Source organism: Leucopleurus acutus, assembly GCF_964270905.1.
Source record: "Leucopleurus acutus genome assembly, chromosome: 15".
NCBI lineage: Eukaryota > Metazoa > Chordata > Mammalia > Artiodactyla > Delphinidae > Leucopleurus > Leucopleurus acutus.
The window spans coordinates 60797083-60823574 of record NC_139157.1 but is presented as its reverse complement, the minus strand read 5'-3'; the positions used below and the strand labels follow the sequence as shown (position 1 = coordinate 60823574).

The 26492-nt window shown below is 37.0% G+C and overlaps 1 protein-coding gene across 1 annotated transcript; it reads left to right on the top strand.

Moving 5' to 3' along the window:
* Positions 1-9769: 9769 nt before the first annotated feature.
* Positions 9770-22563, top strand: FHL5 (four and a half LIM domains 5; the record flags this gene model as incomplete). The annotated part of the gene is made up of 5 exons (XM_082855951.1): positions 9770-9925; positions 10788-10962; positions 12979-13148; positions 17596-17782; positions 22400-22563. The coding sequence occupies 5 exons, from the start codon at positions 9770-9772 to the stop codon at positions 22561-22563; spliced, it is 852 nt and encodes a 283-aa protein (XP_082712077.1).
* Between the last annotated feature and the right edge of the window lie 3929 nt (positions 22564-26492).

Here is a 26492-nt window from a genome sequence, read left to right as displayed (position 1 = left end):
GGGTTATAAGCAGAAAACAGATACGGAAGTACACACAGGTCTGTTCAACTCCACCCTCAGAACTAGGAAAAGAAACAAAGGAAAAAACTAAGAGTAGAACTTTACTAGTTATTCCAACTGCATGATATTTTTAAATCTGTGAATCTAAATTTTCCCACTGTACAACATATACTTATTTTGTCTGGCCTAGTTTACACAGACTTTGGAGGATATATTTTTTCATATATCTCATTTAAGTCCACCCAAACTGTCAACTGTGTGTTGAAGTGAGAGAGACACACACAGTACAAAATAACTGTTACCAAATGTGGCAAAAGAAAAAGAGACATATGTATGAACTAATGGGAGCAACTTGTGTCCAGAGAGATCTGAGAAAGCTGCAGAGAGAAACATTTTTAGCTGGACCTTGACCGAGAAGTAGGTGGTCAAGGGGGGGGGGGGGGGGTGACAAGAAGAAAGTCATTAGAGATAGAAGAAAGGTCACATGTGAAGGCTCAAAGGTGTAAAAAGACACAGTATATTTGAAGAATAGGGAGTCATGAGAAGTGGCTAAAGCATAGTGCGGTGCGTGTATCAGATGGTACAGGGTTAGGAAAGGGATGAAGAGACACTGAGAAAAGTAGACAAAGTAGCAAAGGGTCTCTATGCTAAGTAATGGACTTTATTTTATAGTCAAAGAAGAGCTGTTGGAGGTTTTTCTCCAAGGAAGGGAGATGATCATGAGTCTGAGATTTTTCTTGAGTACTGTGGAAGATGTTCTGGAACTCCCAGGGAAATTGAGCTTATTGAGAGAGCAAAATTCATAGAGTAGAAATGTGCTTGGCTCCACTCAGTAGAGGGAGAAACTTTTAATAATATCTTCAGTTCGATGTAAGCCACTACGGTCCATCAGAGATACGAGGAGGGCCTAAACAAAGATTTAAGGAATGCTTCTGAAGTGGAATCAACAGGATATGGTACCCAGTAAATATATGTAGGGGGTACAGGCAGGGAGAGAGGGGAGAATGATTGAAACCACTGCCTTGGCAGACTAGGTGGATTGCACAACCACACACTGAAGATGGTTTCTATAACTCCTTACAGAGCACAGAGCAATACACTTTCATCAGTGAGGCTTCCAAAGTGCCCTTGACTGGCCATCAGCCCCTATCTGCCCTCACAGCAAGAGTTCAAATTAAAGTCCTAAATGGAAAAACTAGCACAGGTAAATTCACTTAGGTACAGCTCAAATTAAGATTCTGCATCCACTTTCCGTCTTCACCCAAGTTCCGTACATCAATCACACAAGTTTCAAAGACGTCAGCGTTCTGAACCAACATTTCCCAAGAGCATTTTAATATTCCTTATGCCCTTTAGATGTCAATTCTTTCAAGTTCTTTCCTAAAGAAAAGCAGAAACAGATCTACTTCACAGAATCAATGAAAGACCTGAACGGGCAATTGAAATAGTCATGTAGCACTCTCAGATGAGCAGCAATGCATTTATACAGGCTGAATGAGGCTACTCGGAATAACCAGATGAAAATTAAGCCAGAAAACCCAACAGACTTTGAATTGAAGAATAGTGCACTTTTACATATGTGCAAAACTAGTGATTGTGGCATTATTTTCACCCATTTGGCAAAATTTACAAATCATGTAGTAGAGATAGAAGTAATCTTAAATACCATTTACTGTATATCCTCTTATCAAGACACATAATCAATTTGATGATTTTATATAGTACTGCCTGCCTCCACATGGAACAAAGAAAGCTATAATCAAATCGACGTAACAACTTATATTTGATATTTAGAATATAGGATATATGGTAATTCAACTCCCTCAAGTAAATAAAATTCCTCAAAACCACACCAACATAGAGACATTATTGGAAACCAGAAGGCCCAAACTATATCCTAGTATGTTTCAATTTCACCATAAAAAGTAAAAGGCCTCTTACTTTTGAAACTTGTAATCTCTGACACGATAGTAAGACACAGTTCGTGTCTTATTGTAAAGTAATATGACAAAGATCATACATATTGGAACCATGTTTTGGCTTTGCACACTTTCACGGTAACAGTATTGAAAGAAAGAGAGAAAACTTTGTCTCCTTCTCTCTTTTGCATCCGAAATGGTCACCCTGAGAAATTTACCCTTTGAATCAGCCCACAATTATCCCCATATCTTCGCTGTTTGGACAATAAACTCCATGACCACCATTTGCACACAAAAATATTCTCAGGATATTACTACATCCATATGGATTACTTCTCTGTTGACAAACATAAAGAAAGAACAGTTTAATATATATCAATACTACTTCTACTCATTTATCACCCGCTCATTTTTTAAACTATTAAAAACAAAACATTATATATATAGAAAATGTTTCTAATATATGCAAGGTATAAAAATAATTTGGCTTAAGAATCAAATATTTTCCACATATTTGAAACCCTCTGCAACTTCCTAATCCCAACTAACTCCAGAAGTTAGATAATCTTCAACTGCATCCTAATTCTTCTGTTTATCATCATCATCATGCTTTTTTAAACAGCTTTAATAACAGTTATTATGTTTAATAACATGTTACCATATATTTATCATAATTCCTAATAATCAATTTTGGTTGTTTTTTAACTTTATAAAAATGCAATCATGGTGTATTTACTATTTTATAACTTACTTATTAGTTCACTCAGTAGTGAGGTTTATCTGCATTAAGGAGGGCACCTGTAATTCATGTTTTATTGCCATACAGCGGTATGTTATATGACCATACATCTACTTATTTATCTATTTTCCCTCTGATAGACATTCAGAGTCTCCTGCTACTAGGGCTACTATAAACTATGTTGCCACAAATATTCTTTCAGGTGACCTTTGCAAGATTTTATGAGTCACACATTTAGGGGAGAAATTACTGAGTCATATGAAGGATACATATTCAACTTTACAATATAATGAAAACTTGTTTTTCAGAGTGGTTTATCCATTCATCTTTCATTCTTATTTCAGTGTGTGAGTTCCAGTTGCTCCTTATCCTCACCAACATTTCATATTGTCAGGCTTGTTAATTTTTTCTGACCATGAGTACAAATTATTTCATACTGAGTTGAATGAGCTTCCTTTAAAATATCTGTCATTTTAAAATGAAAATTTTTTTTCTTATATCTTTTGCCCATTTTTCCATTAGTTTATTTTTAATTCTTATTGATGTTTTATATATTCTGCATTTTAATCCTTTGTCAGTTATATACGTGGCAAATATCATCTATTAATCTGTCATTTTGTGGCTTGCTTTTCATTATTAATAGTATCCTTCAATGAGCAATTTTTTTAATTATCAGTCTTTTCTGCATCTGCTAAGTATATGGCTTACTCTTTCATTTGGTAAAGGTGGTAAAATACAGTGATTCTCTTCTTAATTTTAAACTAAAATTGCATTCCTGGGATAAACTCAGCTTATCATGATATTAACTTTTTCATATATCACTGGATTCAATTAGTTATTGTCTGTGCTAAAATTTTTTGTATTTACTGCAAAATTTATTATTATGAGTATGATTGACCTATAAATTTTTCTCATAATGTTTTTTAGATTTTGGTAATCAAAGTTTTAATGGGTTCAAAATTAAGTGGATCATGTTTCTTGTTTTTAATTATTTGGTATAGTTTGTTAATATTGGTGTTATTTCTTCCTAAATCTTGGTAAAAATCCACTGGAGAAGCCATGTGGCCTTGTATTTTACTTTATATGTAGGCTTTTAATTTCAAATTCAGTTTCTCTAATAGTTACCAACCAGTTAAAATTTTATACTTCTTCTTGTGTCCGTTTTAATGTTTTACTTATCTTTGAAGTTTCCCATTTTGCCTAAGTGTTCAAATTCTTTAAAGTTGTTCTGTTAATATTTATTCTGATTCACCTACATATTTATAATTTTTGTTGTTTTTCACCCCTTTATCTTTAAGCTTCAATCTGAGCTCAGTGTCCTTTTCCTTGAAGAACACTGTTTGGTATTTACTTTAATATGGGTGTGCTACTGATATATTCAGTTTCTGACTGTCTGAAAATATCTTTTCTTCACCTTTTTTATCAGAAGATATTTTACCTGAGTATAGACTTCTAGGTTGGTTCCCATTTTCTTTCAGCCATTTTATCTTTCCATTGTCTACCTTCCATTTTTTCCTGTTGAGAAGTAGGTAACTTCTCAATTTGTTGTTACTCTGGAAGGAATATTTTTAACCTACTTTTAAGATGTTATTTGTCTTTAGTAGTTTTACCCAGAGGTGCCTAGGTTGTGTGTTTTTAGTCTGGGTGAGGGTCATAGTTTTTGTTTTGTTTTTTAAATTTGTAACATGATGTATTTTGTCAGTCTTAATAGACTGGCCATTATTTCCTCAATAAGAATTCTTCTTCATATTCCCACCAAAATACATAAAACAACTCTTTTTACATGGGGATAATATTTGTTGATTAAATGGAATATTAAAAAATAGACTCCTTATCGATTTCCTGTCTGTGGTATATCTACCTTCCAATCCCTTCTCTCACTATTTCCATTAATTTTCACAAATCTCAGCTCAAAACACTTCACTCATCTATTCTCAATCATCGGTGGTTATATCTTTTCTATAGAAAACACATGTTCATCTCTAGCTTGAAACTTAGGCCATTGGTGACCTTGCCCAGCCTACTTTTCCAAACTTGTCCTCCAATTAGTACCTTCTCATGCCCTGCAAGCCACTTCAAATAGATTACTTGCTATTTTCCATGCAGGCCTCATGTATTCAAGTATAAACATCTTTCCTAATTCTGTTGGTCAGTCTCAAGTGCCCTCCCTCAGCATCTTCAGGAAAGGAGAGGTTTACACAGGCTCGATCCTGGGCTTCAGTTTCTGACAGGTGTAGGATAAAATCCTGGATTTGGCATTTTTATCAGCCAAGTTATCTTGGCCTCTCTAAGCTTCTTCATCTGTCAAATTGGGATATTAATAATAGACCCATCCTACAGGATTGTTGTGAGGATTAAGAGAGAGAATCTACACAAAATGGTTAACACAGTACATGGCTCTCAGGAAACACACGGTAGCATTAGAACTCACTGTTAGTATTTTTAACAATTCCTTGACGGATGGTAGAGGCTGCTCTTTGCCCACCACAGCACCCATTCTGCCCTGTAATCCAGAGGTCAGGAACCTGCTGCCACCACTGATACCACTACCACGACTACCTCTCACAACACAAAAACAAGTCCCTGGACCCTGGAAAACCTGAGTCCAGGCATTCTGAATGGGGGAAACCACTCACATTTCTATGACCCAGCCTGCCAGCAGCAACAGCAGCAGGAACGTATCACTCCCACCTTCCAATGTACACACACCTGTTTGGAGTTAGCAGAACCAATTCTGCATCCTCAACACTAGCTGTAAGAGGGTCCCGGAGATGTCTTTAGCTGCCTGACCTCTCCAACTAGGAGGATAGAGCCAGGGTTGGGAGAACCAACCCATGATAGCTACCACACGATCCATTCAAATGCCATTTTCTCTAAGTTGTTCCGGAATCTTTCCCAGCTAAAGCAATTTCCTTCCTCCTTCTCTTAACTGGTGGTTTTTAATTATCACTGGACATTAGAACCTCCTGGGAGCTGAAAAATACTTATTCTCATTCTCTACCCCCAGAAATCCCAATTTAATTGGTTTCGAATAGGAGTGCACTTTGGAAATTTAAAAAATTCTAACATGCATTGTGTTTAGAACCATTGCTCTAAATTATTATAACCTTTCATTTCTCCTTATCACTTCCAAACTTTTCTTTAGTTATTTATAAAATGTCCATACTCTTCCTACTGGATTATATGCTCTCTGAGGATGGGATTTGAGTCTAGTCTATTTTTATGTCCTTCATAACTTCTAGCAGATTACTGTGCAAAAAAAAAAAAAAAAAACATATTTACCTGTTTATAGAATGAATGAATGGTGTGTGATGCCTTGCAAACCACAGTATAATAAAGATACCCTGCATAGCCTCAAGTCCTTGCCTCTCTCCTGCTTGATATTCTCTCAACTATACTTTTTGGGAATCTGTTCAGCATAATAAAAATATAATAATAATAAATAAAGCATAATAAAGTGAGTATACTGCTCACAGCATTAAACTTCTAATCATTAACTCACCATATAACATAACTTGACACAAGATTATTCCTGGTTTTAAAAATAACATGTAAGAAACAGCATTCTCAGCTACAGAAGTTAGGACCAATAAACTCACATGCTTTTAGGTAGAAATCTAAAATCTAAGGGAGATAATTGGAAAAAGAAAGCCAAGTGCATTCATGACACTGGACTTCTGAGCTATTTATCTTATCTGCATAGGTTCTTTGATATATCGGTGTACTTCTAAATCAGTCTTCCAAAACTCCAGTATGCAATGATAAAAATTCTGTGCTTAAACTGTTGCCTAATTGCAGAATCACTTTGACAGAAGTTTGGCAAGAATATAATCTAATCCTTTTGAAAAGTTTGACAAGAATGTCTAATTGATATTGATACTAATGTTTCTAAAGTTCATGCCAGGAAAAGTTAAATGCTATTCAATTGGGATACTATTAAGATTTCTTATGACTCATAATTATAAATCAGCTCTGTTCAAGGATTTTAAATCTTTGAAAGCAAACATTTTTCAATATCTTTGCCAAATTAACCCTCAGATGGGGGCTCCTGAGATGAGAATCATATAGTCCCTATCCCCTTTCCTACAGTTTTACCTGTTAGAAAATGATTAAAAACTAGCCATTTGGTCTGCTCTGGAGGACACTAGTTATTCTCTGATTATTCAAAACTATTAATGTAAGGGACAAAGAAGAGGGGGGAAAAAAGAGACAAAGGCCAAAAAAAAAAGTACAGAATGATGTTTAGGAGCGAATGAGGTGGTGAAATGTGACCCAGTTGGACTCTTGCCTCTTTTGCCTGCCCTCACACCACTTAGAACTGCTTTTATTAAAGGTCCAAATAGCTTTGAAAAGCTTTAAATAGTTTCAATGTCTTCCTTTATCCTGAATGGACCCGGGTGAAAATCTGTTGGCAAGACTCACCATTCCCCAACTTCGGATGTAATCCTGTGCCATTATCCCATTTGTCTTTTCCCCTTCCTTCCCTGCTAATCAAGATCCTTCTTCCCTTCCTTCCTTCCTACCAGACTTGCAAAAGCTTAACTTCCTTCAGATCTTCTTAGAAAGGTCTCCCTTTACTGTAGCTCCTCACCCCTTTCTATTAGTTGCTAAGAATGCTATATGGTTCTAGTGGAATGTGTATCATATTCATGGTTATAACACCTCTAAGAAACTCTATATAGATGTATTCATATACCCATAGTTAAATGATAGACTTTATGAAAATGAGGACTGAATTTCTTAGTGTACTTTCCCCAACTAAGAATAAGAGCACAAACGTTCAGTTTGTTCCTTATCTCAAATTATATTCACTATTACCAAGGTAAGAGCTAAGAGAATCCAGACTTCTTGAGGGCAGGGACTTCAACTATTACAGAGGAGACATTTAACACATGTTGACCTGGACCAAATGCCTACTCCCACTGTATAACTATAAAATGCAAAATTACATAGCTCTGAGATATTGAACTGACTCTTCTCACCCTCCCCAACTCCCTGACTTCGCTTTTAATAAACAGATGGAATAAGATGTACCTTCTCCTTTAAAAAACTGGAGAAGATAGGGTCAATTTTGTTAAGAATTTTTATGGAGCAAGGCCTATTATGTGATTAGAATGGGGATGGGGCAGGATCTTCTTGTACTTACATTTAGACAAGTATTTATATTCACTGATCTATATTTCTATATCAATATTTATATTATAAAATAAATATTTATTTAGATATTTAGACTTCTGATCACCAAATGAGGTACAGGTATTATAATGTTGTATTTAGAGTGTTGTTTAAAATAAAAACTTGAAATTCTACCAATTTTGTGATACCTTTGGTGTTTCTTCATTTTATAATATACTAAAAGCCTCACAAAATGGAAGTAGTCTGGGAGTTCCTAAGTCCTGAGAGGCTGTGCTTCATGGTGCTATTATATACATCTAAAACTAAAGAAATATTAACAATGAAAATGGTATTTTCCATATTAAGTGATGAAAGTTAAAGGTATATACCGTATTTCACTATTAAGAGATAAACACTTGATCACTGTAAACGTGAATAAAATTTGCATTTTTAGATCTTTCAGGGGATTTAGATCTATTTCCTCCAGTTTCCAAGCTCTCAGCAATCCTTTTAGTGTGTTTGTATTCACTAAAAAGGGACATTTCTGTGGAATTAATCAAATAGGGAATTCAGTGTTCCCTGCAGATAATTTTGGCATGTTCCCCTGGGAACTTCTAGTCTGAATTTTCATCTTTCCTGGGTAAAGACACATATATTCTAAATCCTTAGTCTTTTCTTTGTTAGTAAAGATCTGCTATAAACAGAATTAATGATAATGTACATTCAGCAAGACACTGGCTGGAAACTTCATCATTAAAATAAAAGGTGGCAAAATATGTGAGAATGCAATTTGAATGTAGTAAATAAAAACTGGCATGAAAAATGTTGTAAAAATCATCCCAATAATCAATAGATTTTCTGATTTTGCTAAAATTAAAAAAACAAATTTCTGGTGTGGAGAATTAGAAAATATTCATAGTTCCCAATATATTTATTTTCCAAGAAAATCAGTGGTACTATTTTTGGTGACAATGAAAAACTTGTGTTCGATGCCTAATTAAACCCTTTTGAAATCCACGTGTTTTGTTTTTTAATTTACAAAATAACTAGAATTCTTATCCTGACCTTGGCTTTATGTTTTTCATTCTATAAAATGCTGCTGTTATTCTTCCTTCTGTGTACATGTTAGTTTAGCCCTAAAACCTCAAGAATCCGATAGCTCTTTTCTACCTCTGATGGTTTTAACTGCATGTCCACATCTGGAAAACTGCTCAGTGGCAGTCCCAAAGACCTAACACTTGGACTGAATCCTCACTGCTGAGGAGTTTTATTTGACCAGCTAAGTGTGGGGCATTTAAGTGGAGATGTCCAGGAGGCAAATGAAGAACAGGCTAAAGCTAGAGATTTAAGTCAACAGTATATTTAGGGAGGTTGAAGCCACAGGTAAGGAGGACATCCCAAGGGAGAGTCTATGGTACAGGAAGACCTTAGGACTAATGTGCAGAACCCTCACTAGGTACCCGACAAAGAATTGGGAAATAAAAGGATGGCAGGGAAAATGACAATGTACTTGATCAGTAATTTCTATTTCAGTTAGAGCAAAAAAAAGACTCTTGTTATCCCCATGGAACTCCACCTCCAGCACTCTCCAACAAGACAGTAAGTGATGACAGTTAGTGAAAGCTCTGTCGACAGTTCATATTTATACCCTTGAGGTGAAACCGTCCTATTTCAACACACATTACATTCTCATTGAATTCCATATTAGTGAATGAGGACTACAAGACGTTTTTTCCACACTCTGGCTGCCGGTTTAATGCATTTTGCTAGTAAAACACACAGGAACTGCCAAGATGGGAGAGTAGCCTCTTCTAAATCACTCCAAGTGTCACCATGACTATAGCATATTTCCTAAATTGGTGGGTGTTCATATAAGAAAATATAAATCTATTCAAGTGCTTGACTCATGTTGTATTGAGGCTTTATAATTTATCTTATCAAAAAATTTTGCCTTTATATACGTAAATTATTTTTTTATTCATAGGATTAAGCCAAAATGACAACTGCTCAATTTGACTGTCAACACTGCACGGCATCACTTCTTGGGAAGTATGTACTAGAGGATCACAATCCACACCGTGTTACTTGTTATGATCGTACCTCTGCTAACTATTGTGAGGAGTGCAAAGAACCAATCGAATCAGATTCCAAGGTAGGCCTTACCTCAGTTCACAGAATGATTGCATAAGAACAGCAGACAAGTGCTTTGGAATGCCTGTTTTTCTTGAGTGTTGACTGTTAATACTCTAATGCTCTGCTACTAGATATAAGGATTTTCAAAGCTATCATCAATCAAGTTCCAGGCACTATGCTCAGCACTGTGACACGTAAGATACACTTTAATCCTTACAATGATCTTGGGAGATAGCTCAGGATGCTGAAGATTAACGAAGTTATTGGCCCAAAGTTACACAGCTGAAATGTTATTTCTAGAATGATAAGCGTATAAGTGAATAACTATATAAATAATTGGAGCCGTAAAGATTCAAAAACCTGTATCTTCTCACTTCACATTAGCCTCATCTTCATTAAACCACTGTGCGCTGATACGTCTCACACACACACCCATTCCTCCCAGAATGCACATTATTATTATTTTTTTCTCCTTTTTTGGGGGGGAGCGGGGGAGGTCTTTGTTTTAGTTAACTAGTGTTGAGGTTTTGTTTAGGGAAATCTCAAACAGTAATAGGATGTTACAACCTAAAAATAAAAATCATTCCATGAAAATCTTTTCTTATAGTTTATAAAAGGAAGGTAGAGGAAATTTGAAGAAACAGGAGAGTACACTTATTTTCCATCTGTCTTTTGTGACCAACCAAGGAAGCCCCAGGCTCTAGTTCTTAATTGCCCCAGAGAGTCTCCTCTCTATGGGTAACAGTATCAATAACAACACGCCCTCAAGCTACCAGCACCACCTACTGGCACCAGAGTCCCAGGAGTGTTTAGTATTGTTTTACAAAATGGCCTGTTCTGTCACAAACATACTTAATTAACTTTTACTTACTGTCTCAAAGGATCTTTGTTACAAAGGTCATCACTGGCATGAAGAATGCTTCAATTACGCCAAATCCAATCAGTCTTTGGTGGAAAAGCCTTCTGCTGCCAAGGATGAGTGCCTGCTGTGCTCCGAGTACTATTCTAACGAGTGCTCCTCCCAGTGCTTCCATTGTAAGAAGACCATCATGCCTGGTAAGATCGCAAGGCACTTCTGGTCTATAACTGAACCTGCAATGCTTTGAATTAAACCCAAGCACAGGAAGAGTGGAGTACATTAGTCCCCCCTTATCCACGGCTTCACTTTCCATGGTTAAAATTGCCCGAGGCTAGGGCTTCCCTGGTGGCGCAGTGGTTGAGAGTCCGCCTGCCGATGCAGGGGACACGGAGTCGTGCCCCGGTCCGGGAAGATCCCACATGCCGCGGAGCGGCTGGGCCCGTGAGCCATGGCCGCTGGGCCTGCGCGTCCGGAGCCTGTGCTCCGCAACGGGAGAGACCACAACAGTGAGAGGCCCACGTACCGCAAACAAACAAACAAACAAACACTACCCGAGGCCAAAAATATTAAGTCTGAAAATATTAAGTGGAAAATTCCACTAGTAAAAGTTTCTTACGTTTTAAACTGTGTGCTCTTCTAAGTAGTGTGATGAAATAACCCTCCATCCTGCCCATGACGTGAATCATCTCTTTGTCCAGACCATCCTGGCCAGTAGTCACTTAATAACCATCTCAGTTATCAGATCAGACTGTTGCTGTACTGCAGTGCTCGTGTTCAAGAAACCCTTATTTTAGTTAATAATGGCCTCAAAGTGCAAGAGTAGTGATGCTGGCCATTCAGGTATGCCAAAGAAAAGCCATAAAGTTCTTCCTTTAAATGAAAAGGAAGTTCTCAACTTAATAAGGAAAGAAATTGTATGCTGAGGTTGCTAAGATCTAATGTAAGAACAAATTTTCCATCCATGAAATTGTGAAGGAGGAAAAAGAAATTCGTGCTAGTTTTGCACCTCCAACTGCAAAAGTTACGGCCACAGAGCATGATAGGTGCTTGGTTAAGATGGAAAAGGCATTAAACTTGTACAATAAGATATTTTGAGAGAGAGACCACATTCACATAACTTTTACTACAGTATACTGTTATAACTGTTCTATTTTATTATGTTATTGTTGTTAATCTCTTGCAATGCCTAATTTATAAATAAACTTTAACATAGCTCTGTATGTATGGGAAAAAAACATAGTATATATATATATAGGGTTCGGTATTGTCTGCAGTGTCACACGTCCACTGGGGGTCATGGGAGGTATCCCTCACAGATAAAGGGGGGGACTATACTATACAAAACGCTGCTTTGCAGAAAGACATCTTTCTGCTATCTCTTTATCTCATTTAGTGTACTTTAGACATGAAAAGATTATTCTTTCTGTCTCCAATGGGCAAAGTACTGTCTTTTGTGTTTTTTCATAAACCTAACTCACAGAAACATTTTGAACCAGAAACTGAGCCATGGAATAAAGATAAAATCTATACCAATAAATTATACTAACACTGCACTAAACACCCTGTCCTAGGCAGAACCAATAGCATCAGAAAACATAATCCATCATAGGACAATGGGACCAATCATCATTTTGTAGCTCAACACAAACTGGTGTGAAGGTCAGTCATCTTTATTTTCTCTCAGGGAAAACAAGGATCCAAGTAAACTGTTACACCTTTAGGCAAGTACTAATTCTCTGTTTTGATCCTCTTCTCAATCCCTATGGACAGCAGCATACGAACAATTCTCTCTCGTTTTCTTATTATAGGTTCAAAGATTTTCTAGGAGACCATAACTACACAACATCAATCTCAGGAGTTTGTGCCTTGGGCATTCCTAATATCCCTGTAATGCTTATTATGTCCCAGTTTATCTGAAGCATGTGCAGCCTTTCAGAGTCTACATTTATAGTACTTTCACATCTCAAAATTGTGAAACAGCACAAGAGTTTCCAGCGAAAGAGTGATTCACCATCATCGTAGGCTGAACTCTATTTATTGACCTCTTTTTTCAGATAAATGTTTTGGAAACCAGTAAACGCTATTTTTTCTATATGGATGATTGCTTTTTTCACCTTAACTTTAGTATATATTTTAAGTAATTTGACATATTATTGCTTAAAAGAACAATTATGCTTGATTTGTACTAACAGGTTCTTACTTTGGGGGTACAGGTTCCCGGAAAATGAAATTTAAGGGAAACTACTGGCATGAAACCTGCCTTGTGTGTGAGCATTGCCGACAGCCAATAGGAGCTAAACCTTTGATTTCCACAGAGAGTGGCAATTACTGTGTGCCGTGTTTTGAGATGGAGTTTGCTCACTACTGCAGCTTTTTTAAGGAGGTAAATATCTAAAGAGGATGAAGCTTGTGAAATCTTCCAAACCATCGCTTTGCAGCGGCATTATATGTTTGCAATGAACTGATACTATCATGTTATATCCATCTTTGCACATTCATGTTAATTTTGAATTCCAACATGTTCGAAAGCACTACCTGTCACAGTGAGGAGGCCCATCTATTTTTATCACCATAAAATTCCACCCAGAACATGAATTTAATGTTCCAAAGGCTTAAGTGATTTGATATTCCAGTTCCATTCACAGCTGTTCAGGCAAGATTTCACATGTTCTGGTAGAGGGCCCACGTCTCTCTTTGAATACAAAATATTTCTTAGAAAATTTTTGATCCATTTAATTTCAGAGAGATATGGATTTGTCTCACAGACTGACTAAGGGAACCAATTTAAACAGGATATTTCACTCCTCACATCATGTCCAAGCGATATAAATGTCTTCTAAGCTTGAAGCTTTTATATTTCTAAAGAGTAGATAAAAAACAGAACTACCATATGACCCAGCAATCCCACTACCAGGCATATACCTTGAGAAAACCATAGTTCAAAAAGAGACATGCACCACAATATTCACTGCAGCACTATTTACAATAGCCATTACATGGAACCAACCTAAGTGTCCATCGACAGATGAATGGATAAAGAAGATGTGGCACATATATACAATGGAATATTACTCAGCCATAAAAAGAAACGAAATTGAGTTATTTGTAGTCAGGTGGATGGACACAGAGTCTGTCATACAGAGTGAAGTAAGTCAGAAAAAGAAAAATGAATACTGTATGCTAACACATATATATGGAAACTAAAAAAAAAAAATGGTTCTGATGAACCTAGGGGCAGGACAGGAATAAAAACGCATACCTAGAGAATGGACTTGAGGACACAGGGAGGGGGAAGGGTAAGCTGGGACAAAGAGATAGAGTGGCATGGACATATACACACTACCAAATGTAAAATAGATAGCTAGCGGGAAGCAGCCGCATAGCACAGGAGATCAGCTTGGTGCTTTGTGACCACCTAGAGGGGTGGGATAGGGAGGGTGGGAGGGAGGCTCAAGAGGGAGGGGATATGGGGATATATGTACACGTATAGCTGATTCACTTTGTTATACAGCAGAAATTAACACACCATTGTAAAGCAATTATACCCCAATAAAGATGTCAGAAAAAAAAAAAAGAGTGGATAGATAAGAGTGACACTCAAGAGACTGACAAGATCTTTAGGGAAATTCATTAGACAGAAAGACAGAAAGATGACTTAAGAACTGCAAGTGGTTTCCTTCACCTCCAGCTCCAGAGCTCCATGCAGGGCCTTTCAACTTGGACAACCATTCAAAACATATTTTCCAATAGGAAAAAAGGTCATTTTTTTTCAAGTAAACATGGTCCAATTCTTTTTGTATCCTCTAAGCTTTTACATGAAAGTCACTCATCTCTATCACCTTGATAAAGTCTGTCTGTATTCCATAAATATATATCGATGTTCTCAAAGAAATTCTTGACCTGTGAGGCATCGTAAGTTTCAAATAACCCTATAACTTGTGATGAGAAAGCTTGAATCATGAAAACATATTGGATAAGTCCAGTGGTTTCTAAACATTTTTGATCTACAGGCTACTCTGGCAGGTCTCTTAAGACCATTTGCATACTTGCATCTGAATTGTCATTGCCACTTTCTACAAATGCATGTACAAACATACACACACTCAACGATTTTCCACATATACTTAAAATACTGGTACTGCATTTGAAGAGGCATCAATCAACCCCTATGTTATAATTATTAAATTACACTGTCATGATGGCTGAAAATTACAGTTGAAAGTAACATGCTACAAAACCATCTTACACCCGAAGACTTCCAACAACTTAGAAAATGACTTTACAAGAAACAGTCAGACCCTATGACTCTGTGACAGATGAAGCTCCGAAAAATTATCAGTCAATGACATGCATTTAGAAAGGGATGCTGGAAATAAAATAGATTTATCTCACTGTTTTGCGGGACAACTAAGTGGGCCATTTTTAGGCTACGTTTCTTAAGGACTTAACACTAAAATATTAACGACACTCGTGAGACTCATCTTAAAATCATTTGTTGGGCACACAGTATAAAGTTTCTTTCAATGCCATAAAGAGTCAAGAGAACTCCTCTAGTACATCATCAGAGCTGAGCGCTATCTGGGGCCAAAGCCCTGGCGTTTCCCAGGTTAGAGGAGCCTGCCCTATATTGAGGACATGATTTGAAGTCACCGAAAAATTTATGAAATGTTTCCATTGGGTAGTAGACAGATCACAACATGCCAGATTATTTTCTATTTAATTTTTTAAAACCACAAGTCCTTTAAGTAAAGCTGGATATAAATGTTTCGGATCAAGATGATCCAAGCTGAAGAAAAACAATTTGTTTCAACCCAAGCCAAAGACCGAATATAAAACAAAAGAAAATAAGCAAAAACTACTTGACCATCAGGCCCACAGAACTTTTTTCATACATTTTAGTTTCACAAAATAAAATCTATTTTCTACCAAAAAGCAAGTAACCTCAAACTGTAGTACTCTGAATTCAAACTCCTCAAGTTTCACACAGAGTATTCTGTGATTCATCACCTTTCATCCACTGGGTGCAAAATCATTATTGCCTCCACTTTGCCAGAGAAGAAACTTGCTCTAAATCCCGGGATCCATCAGTAGCGAAAACCACGCTTGGATATTAGACTTCATCTTAGCCCGTCTGCCTCTTCAAAAGAATATAATCACAAGCAAACAATTTTTAATGTTCCAGAGTTTCTTCTCCCTAATGAAACAATCTTTGGAGGGTACATCAAGTTTTATTTTGCTGTGAATACAGTTTTCAAGTTTTGAATCGTTTAAGCATTGCCTGCTAATCATTTGACCAAACGAATCAAAGGAATCTGGAACTCTGCTGTGCCTTCTGTAAGGCCTTTGAAGTCAGTAGGGGGGCATTTTAAATTGCTTTAGCTCACACACACCATTATGTTTCCTATTTACTTATTTAGAATAGTATACTTTTTCTCCTTTGTGAAAAATAACTTTCTATCAAGTGTCTTTAATTTTTAAGACAGTCATTGTAAGATTTTAAAATATTTTTAGAATCATCTTTTCAAAAGCCTATAGGATAGACAAGTATCCTATAGGATGGCTATAGGATACTTAGATGTCACAATAGGATGGCTTAGAATAGACTACTTTTTCTATATCTACTTAATTTGTATACAAAGATTACAGGCGGCATCTCAGATATCACATTGCTTCAGTCATTATGAGACATTTCCATGAGCATATACCAGGTTCCCCGGACAACCCAGGACCTCAAGAGCCGTGGATTTGAAAGATGCTATGACTTAAAAATTGCTACACAAGAAAAGTTGTCTAATATTTTTCCATCTGATTTTTAAATAAAGATATCTCAGCCTTTAAAAAAGTAAAATCCAGATTAAACTGGTTTAGAAAATAAATCTTATGGAGGAATAACAAGCATCTCTGCATAAACCCTAGCATATCACACATTAAGGTTCAATGTACAACCAGCACTTATGACTTTGAGCCCTAATGCTGCAAACTCACACAGTTGCCCAGAGCACCCCTATCTGTGCTAGATACAATACTGGAGTTGCTTTCCAAACATTTTTCCCCTTAGTGTTTGTTCATTCATTCAACAAAGACTTGTCAACTGCTTATCAGTGCAAAGTAATCTAATCTCAGTACTGTGTTCAGGGTTAAGCACATGGGCTGCAGAATAAGGCTGTGCAGGTTTGAATGCTAGCTCTGTGTGACCCTAGCAAGTGACTTAACTACTCCAACTCTTAGTAGTTGCTCATCTCTAAAGGGAGAAAGATAATAGTCCCTACTGTGTCAGGATGTCGAGAATGTTTAGAAGAAGTTAAGAACAGGGTTGAAGACTGAAAAAACACCTCAGAAATATTATTCATTATTAGCAGATTATGATGTTGATCAATTCCTTTCAGGGTTACTACTGCTGGAATAAAGCATTCAGGAAGAAAAATAGCTTTTTTTTTTCTTAGGATCTTTAAAAGTTATACATGGACATAAGAACATAGCATATAAAATATCTTAGCTCTAAAAACAGATCTTTGAAAAACAACAAGAAAGAGAAAGATGAGCAAAGGAATCAAGGGCCTATTTCTTTTTCATCTTCCTGAGTTCATTATGGTCCTGCTTCCTTTCTGTTCCATTGTAGGAGAAAAATTAGGACATTTATCACCAGTCCTATTTAATCCCTGTAGCCTTCTGTTTCTCATATAGATTCAAAAAAATCACAGGGAAAAGACATCCTGACACAATGTGATAGAGTAGCCCAAAGTACCACTTGTGGGCACAGAAGAGAATCACAAAAGGTCTGAATTGTAATAACTTCCACAGTCATTGCCTTTTTTGTGATCATTTGCCAGGCGATTACTTCAGGTGGGATAATGTTTTGTGACCAGCCATGGCATAAAGAGTGTTTTCTGTGCAGTGGCTGTAGGAAAGAGCTCTGTGAAGAAGACTTTATGTCCAGAGATGATTATGCATTCTGCTTGGACTGCTACAATCATCTTTATGCCAAAAAGTGTGCCACCTGTACCAAGCCTATTATTGGTGAGTTATTCAGTTTAATACGGTCCTACCATGAGACAGTTATGGCTCCGTAAATGCTATGTAGTTAATTCAGGAAATGCAATTTAAAAAAGAATGATCTTTCCTTTATGTTTCCTTTTGAAATAAACATGGGTACCTATATATAAATATAAATATTACGCACAACCCTCAAGGCAAGTATAGAGTGTAATTAAGGTAGCTATGCTCTGTAGAGGGTAATTAATACTAAACCTCATGGTACTGACTCTACATAAAGTAATAATTCAGGGAAGAAGGAGGATGAGATGAGCGGAGAAGACCTTCACAAGGAGGCCTGAACTGAAGCAGAACTTTAAGGAGTTGAGTGGGGGAAGGGATACTTATAAAACAAAATGCTGCTGAATTCCCAACAAGGGTAACAGGGCCTTAAAACAGAAAAAGTTTTAATTAAATGCAAGTACTGTGCAAAAATCTGAAGCTATAATAATTAGGATAGCATAGGTCAGGAATTAATTAAACCTCAATTTAAGATGCTTCTAACAAATGTATTATTCTCTTTGCTTTCTATTCACTTACAATAAGTTTTTTTGGGGTTTTTTTGTTTGTTTTGTTTTTGCGGTACGCGGGCCTCTCACTGTTGTGGCCTCTCCCGTTGCGGAGCACAGCTCCAGACGCACAGGCTCAGCGGCCATGGCTCACGGGCCCAGCCGCTCCACGGCATGTGGGATCTTCCCGGACCGGGGCACGAACCCGTGTCCCCTGCATCGGCAGGCGGACTCTCAACCACTGCGCCACCAGGGAAGCCCTACAATAAGTTTTAATTGTGAATAGATGAGATTAAAAAAAAAACAAGATAGCATTCTGTTGAAGAAACAAAATATACATGACATGATTTGAAAATAACATAAATGGTAAATCGATCTGTGTTAAATGGATTTTCAAGGTAAAAAGAGCATTATATTTTCCTTAGAGACATTTCTAAAATGCTAATCCTGTAGTAAACGAACTGAAGAGCTCGTCACACCTGAGAAATCCAACAGCTATTCTTTTAGGCAATGTATGGTCACCAAATAACATGGCAGAACTATACTTCTGTTCTCCATTCCTAGTACTCTTTGGTCATATTTCACTTTTAGCTCAGTCTATATAACACAGAATTAAAGATTATTTTATCCTTTTCCTCCTCCTCTATCTTCAAAGATATCACAAAGTAAAACTGAATATTTATTCAGCTTCAAATAAAGAGTTTTGCTGCAAACCCAGCTTGAGAGGCTTTCACTTACTTGCAAGGGAGGGAGTTTCCTGGATGAACAGAACATAGTTCTGTCTGTCCGTACAAGGAAGGCACCATGTTTTTCAGAATCTCACACTGGCCTATGGGCTATATCTGGCCAGCAAGCATGGTTTGTTTGGCCTGCACTTGTTTGTAAACAACTAATGTAAAATCCATCTCTGTAGCCTAAAAGTAAACAAAGAGCTTGCCCAGGGTGAGCAGACTACCCTCACATTCCCGCCGGGTCACGGTCATATGGAGCTGAGTGGCTGGCCCGTTATGTAGGGCATGGCCCCTTTGCTGCTTCCACCTTGTCTCTATCACTCAGCTATGTCACCTCTCCAGCCCTTTCAAGGGCTTACGTTGGCAATCCCAGACTATAGGGCTCCAAATCTTGGGCTCTTAACCACTCTGCTCTCCTGCTTCTATACATCTGGTGACTCCTAAAGCCAAGAGAATAAGCCACCATCTCTACTGGTTTTAGTTAGAAATGGGACTTCCATAAATGCAACAGTAACTGGAGCAGCAAAATCTTAGTAGAATCTGCAATCACTGCCCAATGGATTTAGTCAATTTATTCTACAACACTTTTCCTGAATTGGCCAGAAAAAAAAATTGGGGGCGGGGGGGGTGTTCCGTGAAGAAATGAGAAAATTAAACAACTCAAAATGGTTTGAAAATTTTCTGGGGACCCAAATGGCTAATACTGATCTGAAAGTGCCTACACAAGCCCTGAACTTGATGAGTTTCATTTCTGACCCATCACAGATTCATGTGATTTTTCTGATGGGTTGTTACATGTTACAGGTCAATCACTGAGCACAGCTTTTTTTTTTTTTTTTTTTTTTTTTAGGTCAGACAGAAAAACCATATTGTTCCACATGAAGCATAGGGATGATCAGGGACCAATGATTTGTCCCCAAAGTAATCCACATGCAGGATATGCATTTAATTTAGGACAGTCTTTTGGTCATTATCTTAACCTTCTTTTAGCTCTGTGATTGAGAGACACCAGAAACGAAATGCCTGCAAAAACTTCCAACTCACTTTAATATGTTTTGATCTGATTCTTAAACGTATATAGGCCCTGTAGTAGTGCTTCTTTAAAATTGAACTATTTGAACTAATGTACCATAGGGAACTATACTACCATATATTTATCTTCTGAAAGTTGTACATTCATGCAAACAATATGTCATCCTAAGAAACTATGTTAGAATGTTTTCAAAACACTATTTTAAAGTAACTAAATCTATAAGGAACAAACTCAAGATGTAATTACAATTTTTTCTCCTCCTCTAAGATAGGATTTACCTTGCAAACTTTCTGGGATAAACGAAGCAGCGTGATCTAGTAGGAAGAGCTCTGATCTAGGGAGTAACAGACCTTGGTCTTGCCTCTGCCCCTGACTCCTGTGTGACCCGTGGGTACAAAACTCACCTCCAAGGTCCTCATTTGCCTTATTTGCAAAATGAGGAATTGAACAAGATCACATCTTTGCTTTCTTCTATTTCTGTTTATTTTTAGTAAAGTGAGTTTCAAATGTTGATTTCTTCAGAAAGGGATGCTAAGGTTCCTGGTTATGTTCTTTAAAAAAGAAAATTCAGACAATTTGGTGAAGTTAGGAGCACAGGCTCTGAAACCAGATGGCCTAGGACTGAATCCCAGATCTGCCACTTAGCATCTGGGTGATTTGGCCAAGAGTCTGAACCTCTCTGTCCAACAATTTCTGTCTGCAAAGTTGGGTTGATGGTAATACCTACCCCATGAAGGTGAGGTGAGAGCTATATGAAGTAAGGGGCTTAGAACAGTGACTGGCTCATCTTCAAGTTCTCAACAAATGCTAGCTCTTATTCCACAGAATTTTCAGGAATGAATGAAGCCAAATAAAACAGGTGTCAGAGACCTGTTGTTGACTTTCTTACTGCAAATGACCCTTGTGACCTGAGGGAGTAAACATATCCAAAAACAAAACACTTTACAATCAGCTCACATGTTGAGTCAGGACTTTCTCACATTCCTGCTACCAGATGCTTCTTTTTTATTCTTCTTTGTAAAATTCTAGAAAGAATTATTTTTACATTTGCCACCTGTACAAGGCCTAATAATAAAACCAAGAAAACCTCATGTGCATCAAAATGCTGGGTGTATAATAATTAGTTTTATGAAGAGATGATTTATGTATATACAGAACATTATTCTTGCAGTCAGCTTATTAATGTTCTGAATATTAAGGGAATTAATTGGTACATTATTGATTTACTCTTATTAGAAAGTAGTGATGACAGCATTATAAATCAGCTATAAATTTAATCAAGAAAAGTACAAGAATCTGATGTAAATTTATCCCTGAACTGGTAAATTTATGTGAAGACATCAAAAAACGTTTCCAGGATGAAAACAAAAGTTCATTATCATTGGCAAATAAAGACTCAAGCCTAGGGCATCCCAACCCCTTCCCAATCCTTAGACCTTTTCTCCTTTTCTACGACTCCTCAAAATCAGTTCCTTGAACCGTATGCTGGATTCATATTTGGGATATAGAGATGAGTCTCACTGAAAACTCAAATTCTCACACCTTTCTTAGGGACCCTATGGCTCAAGTGAGGCCCAAGTTGAAGTGATAGAGGCTGACAAAGCACCTCTTAGAAACCCATCAATGGGGAGCATGGCCTCACTGGCCAGAGGGATCAGATTCACAGATCTTTGCTGCAAGCCTGTGCTGAAGTCACCTCTGGGCAAGGTAATGAGGTCATCACAATAGGCTAGCTACAGGATAGATGGAATTCTCTATTTAGGGCTTTGGGGAATTGTGTCCCACACCACAATACGACCATGGGACTTTATCCTGAATAAAATGAAACATGAAAAAAGAGGGAAGAGAAGAGAACTAAAAGTCATTAAAATATCAAATAACAGGCTGGGAAGTATACATTTACTTTATCTTAACTTTGCTTCTAAGTAAACAGGGTCACAAAGAAGGAAAAAAAATATTCATACTTAGATATGTCTGACTTCAAAACCTATACCCTCTTCTCACGGCACTACCCTGTATTTCCTTATGTCTTAGGCAATCCTTAACTGTCTCCAAAAATATGTGCTTTGTATACCCAGATTCTACCTACTTATGTCGATTATGGAAAAATTTGACTGAGAGTCTGGCTGGGTCTCATAGAAAGAACTTGTCCATGGGTGACTCTCCCAAATAGACACAGGTCACTGGGGGCAGCCTCCTTTCCTAGGTTACTTGCCTCTACGTGGCCTTGCTCACTGCTGTATCTCCAGCTCCCAGAAGAGTCCCTGAGAGAACGCTCAATCTATTTGTTGAAAGAATAGATTACTCTTTTTCTCCAATTGCTTTACAGGTCTCAGAGACACCAAGTTTATCTGCTTTCAAGACCGCCAGTGGCACAGCGAATGCTTTAACTGTGGGAAGTGCTCAGTCTCCTTGGTGGGGAAAGGCTTCCTGACTCACAACAAGGAAATCTTCTGCCACCAATGTGGCTCTGGGGTGGACACTGACATGTAGAAGGAGACAGTCCTTCCGCACCTGAAATCCACCTTGCTTTTGTTCTCACTAAATTCAGAACTCGATCGATGTTGTATTTCTGACTTAATTTTTAGAAAAAATTCATGTGGAGTTTACAGTGGAAGAGCTTTTGCACACAGTCTGATTGAACTATGTTATAAGAGCTCAAAAAAAAAAAAAAACAACACAGACTAACAGAAATGAATATATACTAAGTCACAAAGGCACATTTCCTTGCAAAATACTGCACTCTGCTGTTAGAAATACAGGAAAAGATTTCTTTATTGTAATCAAGTGTATGCTCTATACCTAGAAGTCATGGATGTTATTACTGAAAACTCATGTTTTTCAAACCTGCAGAGTAAAAAGGAAAATAAGAGATCAAATTGAAGGGCATACGTGAGACTAATGTTTGCATTCCTAACTAGCTAGTTACATATAACATGATTGGCTGTGAATGGTAGAAGAACAGAAATGATCAGGAGGAAGTGATTACTAATCATCACATTTAAGTATTTTGTCATTTTATCATTCTTTTATTGTTCACAAGTACTGACTTCAGAGTCGAAAAACAAAGCTACGATTTGCCCTCATCCATCCTGCTTCCACAGCTGGTTGGTTACCATATTTAATCAATGGAATCTGAGAATTCTGGACACTATGCCTCTCATTCTCTGCATAGATATAAAAGGGTCCTTTCTCCCTAAGGACAGTCAAAGCATAGGTTCCAACACATTTTGTATTAAATGCATTTCAAAGCCCATAAAGATTTTTGTCTAAATACTTAGAGATTCCATGAAAGAAAAGTCTATTCTTTCAAAAGAGCTAACCAAGATAATCAGTCCCCAAAGGCAAACCTTTAAAGTAAACAGATCATTAAATCATCACTTCTGGAAATGAGTTTTAGGGAAGGGATTGAGTGTTAGAACCTGACTTTCACCCAGATATCTAAAGGCATAACAGAATGCATAATTAGCTCTGAGTGTCATGCATTTTGCCTTCCAAAATTACATAGTTGATTAATGGGAAGACATAAAAGTGGGCTTTCAAGAAACCTAGTAATAATAAGAACTGAAAAAGAATAATTCACTGCTGATAATTCAGGACCTGCAAAGCAGCACAACAGAGCGATAAGGTCTACAGATGAGCCCTCCCCACGGTTCCTCCATGCCCATGCAACTCACCTCACCCACGCCAATGGTGTTCTAGAGCTTCAGGCTCTTGCACGGCTGTGAGGGGCACTCTCAACCCTCGGTAGCCAATCTACAAAGAAGCCAGTGTTTATTGGTCACAGCCTTAGTGAAAAGCCTATCACCATGTGTCTAACTTTATACCAGACATCTACTGATGATGACCCTACCTAGCTGCCCCTGGACAAAATTTTCCACATTATGTGGGATAAATGGAAATCAACCTCTGCTCTCCATGCTCAGTTACCACCCTTTGTTATAGTGTCACTTGGGTGAAGCAGAGAGAGGTCACGAGAAGAAACGCACATTGACATAACATTTTTAAAAGTGTCTACTCTCAGATTACTGCATAGCATTAAAGGTTCTGATTGAAGTCTAATTATATGCTGTGGCTGATTACAATTATGTCACAAGAGATTTAATTAAAATTGTTATGGAAACACATTTTTTGAAATAGTTTAAAATGCAAGGATATTTGGAGATTAGCAATTTAGAGATACTAATAAAAGGTCAGGCTTCATAGGCGATTTGAAAGATATAATTGCCTTTTTTTGGTATTAACAATGCCAAGATATTTTCTCTTATTCACATTGTTAAATGTAGGCAAAAATATCAATATTTTTCCTGCATTGTTTGAAATTACACATGTGACACTGAATATGCCAATTGTTTTATGATCTAGAATATAACAGTGTATCATATATTTAGAGAACCAAGCCATTTTGAATCTGTGTAGATATACAACATGTAATACTGTCTCAGTTAGTCAATTATAAACAAACATACAAAATGTAATGGTTTTTCTAAACAATTGGTATTGTCTAGGCATTTTGCTGTGTGGGATGGGGGGTGGGTGTGAGTATGCACATGATCAGGCTTATGTTCAATCTTTACAATTACAAAATTCACAGAACCATTTCCAAGACAGAGATTTTGTGATCCTTTGATAAGTGCAGTTAAGTATATATACTTTCACATGACTAAGCTACCTTCTAAATAGAGAATTATTTCTATTTTTAAAAGGTATTTATTCCCTATTTAGAAGGTAGCTTAGTCATCAAACATGCATTAAACATTTACTGTGCACAGTTAGAGCTCAAGCTACTGTGATTCTGGGTTGGTGGGAGGGTAGATCAGGGTACGGAAGCATGGGAGAGCCGGATGCAGAGAGCTTATGAAAATTGCCACTGTAGACATAACACACATATACACAACAACGGAGAAGGAAGACACCCTTAGACTGACACACAAAGATAAAAGTAAAAATCATACACAATATACTAGAGTTGATTTAGCTCAGTAAAGAGAAAACCTCTCTAAGTGACCTATCCAAAGATGGAATGGGCTGTCTCAGGAAGCAGCAGGCTTCCAGTGATTCAAGGCGTGACATCTGCACAGGTAGGGAAGCAGTTAGAAGCAAATTCTGTGTGCTAAGAGCAGCCAGATGGCTTGGAAGTAGCAGAAAAACTGTGCCAAAGAGCAAGAAGAAATGGGATTGCTAAACGAAAAAGGGTCAGATGAAGGGAGAATAATGAACTCTTAGGATTAAAGGTTTACACTTAATAGAACAGGCAATAGAAAGTTACTAATTGTTCTTAAATAGGGAAGAAAAAGCATTAACGACAGTGTGTGAGGAACACTGTGCTAACGCTCCCATGTGGCCTAGAACTGAAGAGGGCAAGGTTCCGAAGGTGAAGATCTCTGACTGAAGTAATACATTTGGTTAGTGGCTACAGAAGTGAAAAGAGAGAAACAGCAATAGGTAATGCAAGCCAAGAGCTAGATTTGTTGATACAGATGAGTAGACAAGTCAATGAATCAAATATTTTGTGTTGTCATGTTGGGTTAGGGATGAAAAAGAAAAATGAAGACAAGAATTTCTGCTTCCATGATAACAGGAAGGGTGACCAACCGTTCAGTTTTCACTTAACAAAACCATAAACGTTATTTTGGGACAATCTAGGCCCATTGGTTAAGTGAAGTGTGACAGCGCTACAATCATGGGTTCAAAACTTACTTTAAAAAAACATTAAGTTGTACTTTGGAGTGAAAGATTGGTCAACCATTGTGAAAATGCATAACAGTGTCACAAATGGCCTTGGTTAAATATCACTGCAAAATTTAGTACTACAAATGAAAAATCAGCCTAAAAATATATGTCTATTGTTAGTAACACCATTTTTGAATTTAAGAAAAAACTTTTTAACCTACTTTTGTATTGGTAATAATTCATATTTCAAATAGGAAAATGATTGCTACAGTATGTTTTAGATATATTTAATTGAGCACATAAATTATTCTCAAATACATTTACAGATGTTTATTATTACAATAATACTGCTTTTACTTGTTTTACAAATTCTGGTTTTCAGAAGTTTCTTATGCTGAATAAGTTTGCATAGTACACATTTCTCAAATTGTTTTTAGATATTTTTTACATTAACTGCAGTAAGCAAAAGAGGTATGGAATAACTTTTGTAGTGTTTCTACTTTTGTTACATAAGTGGGCATCATGACTTTTATCTTCATTTTTGTAACACCTAAATTAACCATATGTCCAAATATCATTTCGTATTAATATAAAAATAGCATAATTCAATTCTGTCTAACCCAAATAGTAATGCCTCCACATCTATGTTCTTTCCTAGTGATCAAATTTTAAAATATTCTAAACTAAGAATTATTTTAATTATTATTTGTGATTCTAAAAATGTTCTATCAGAAATATCCCATTCAACT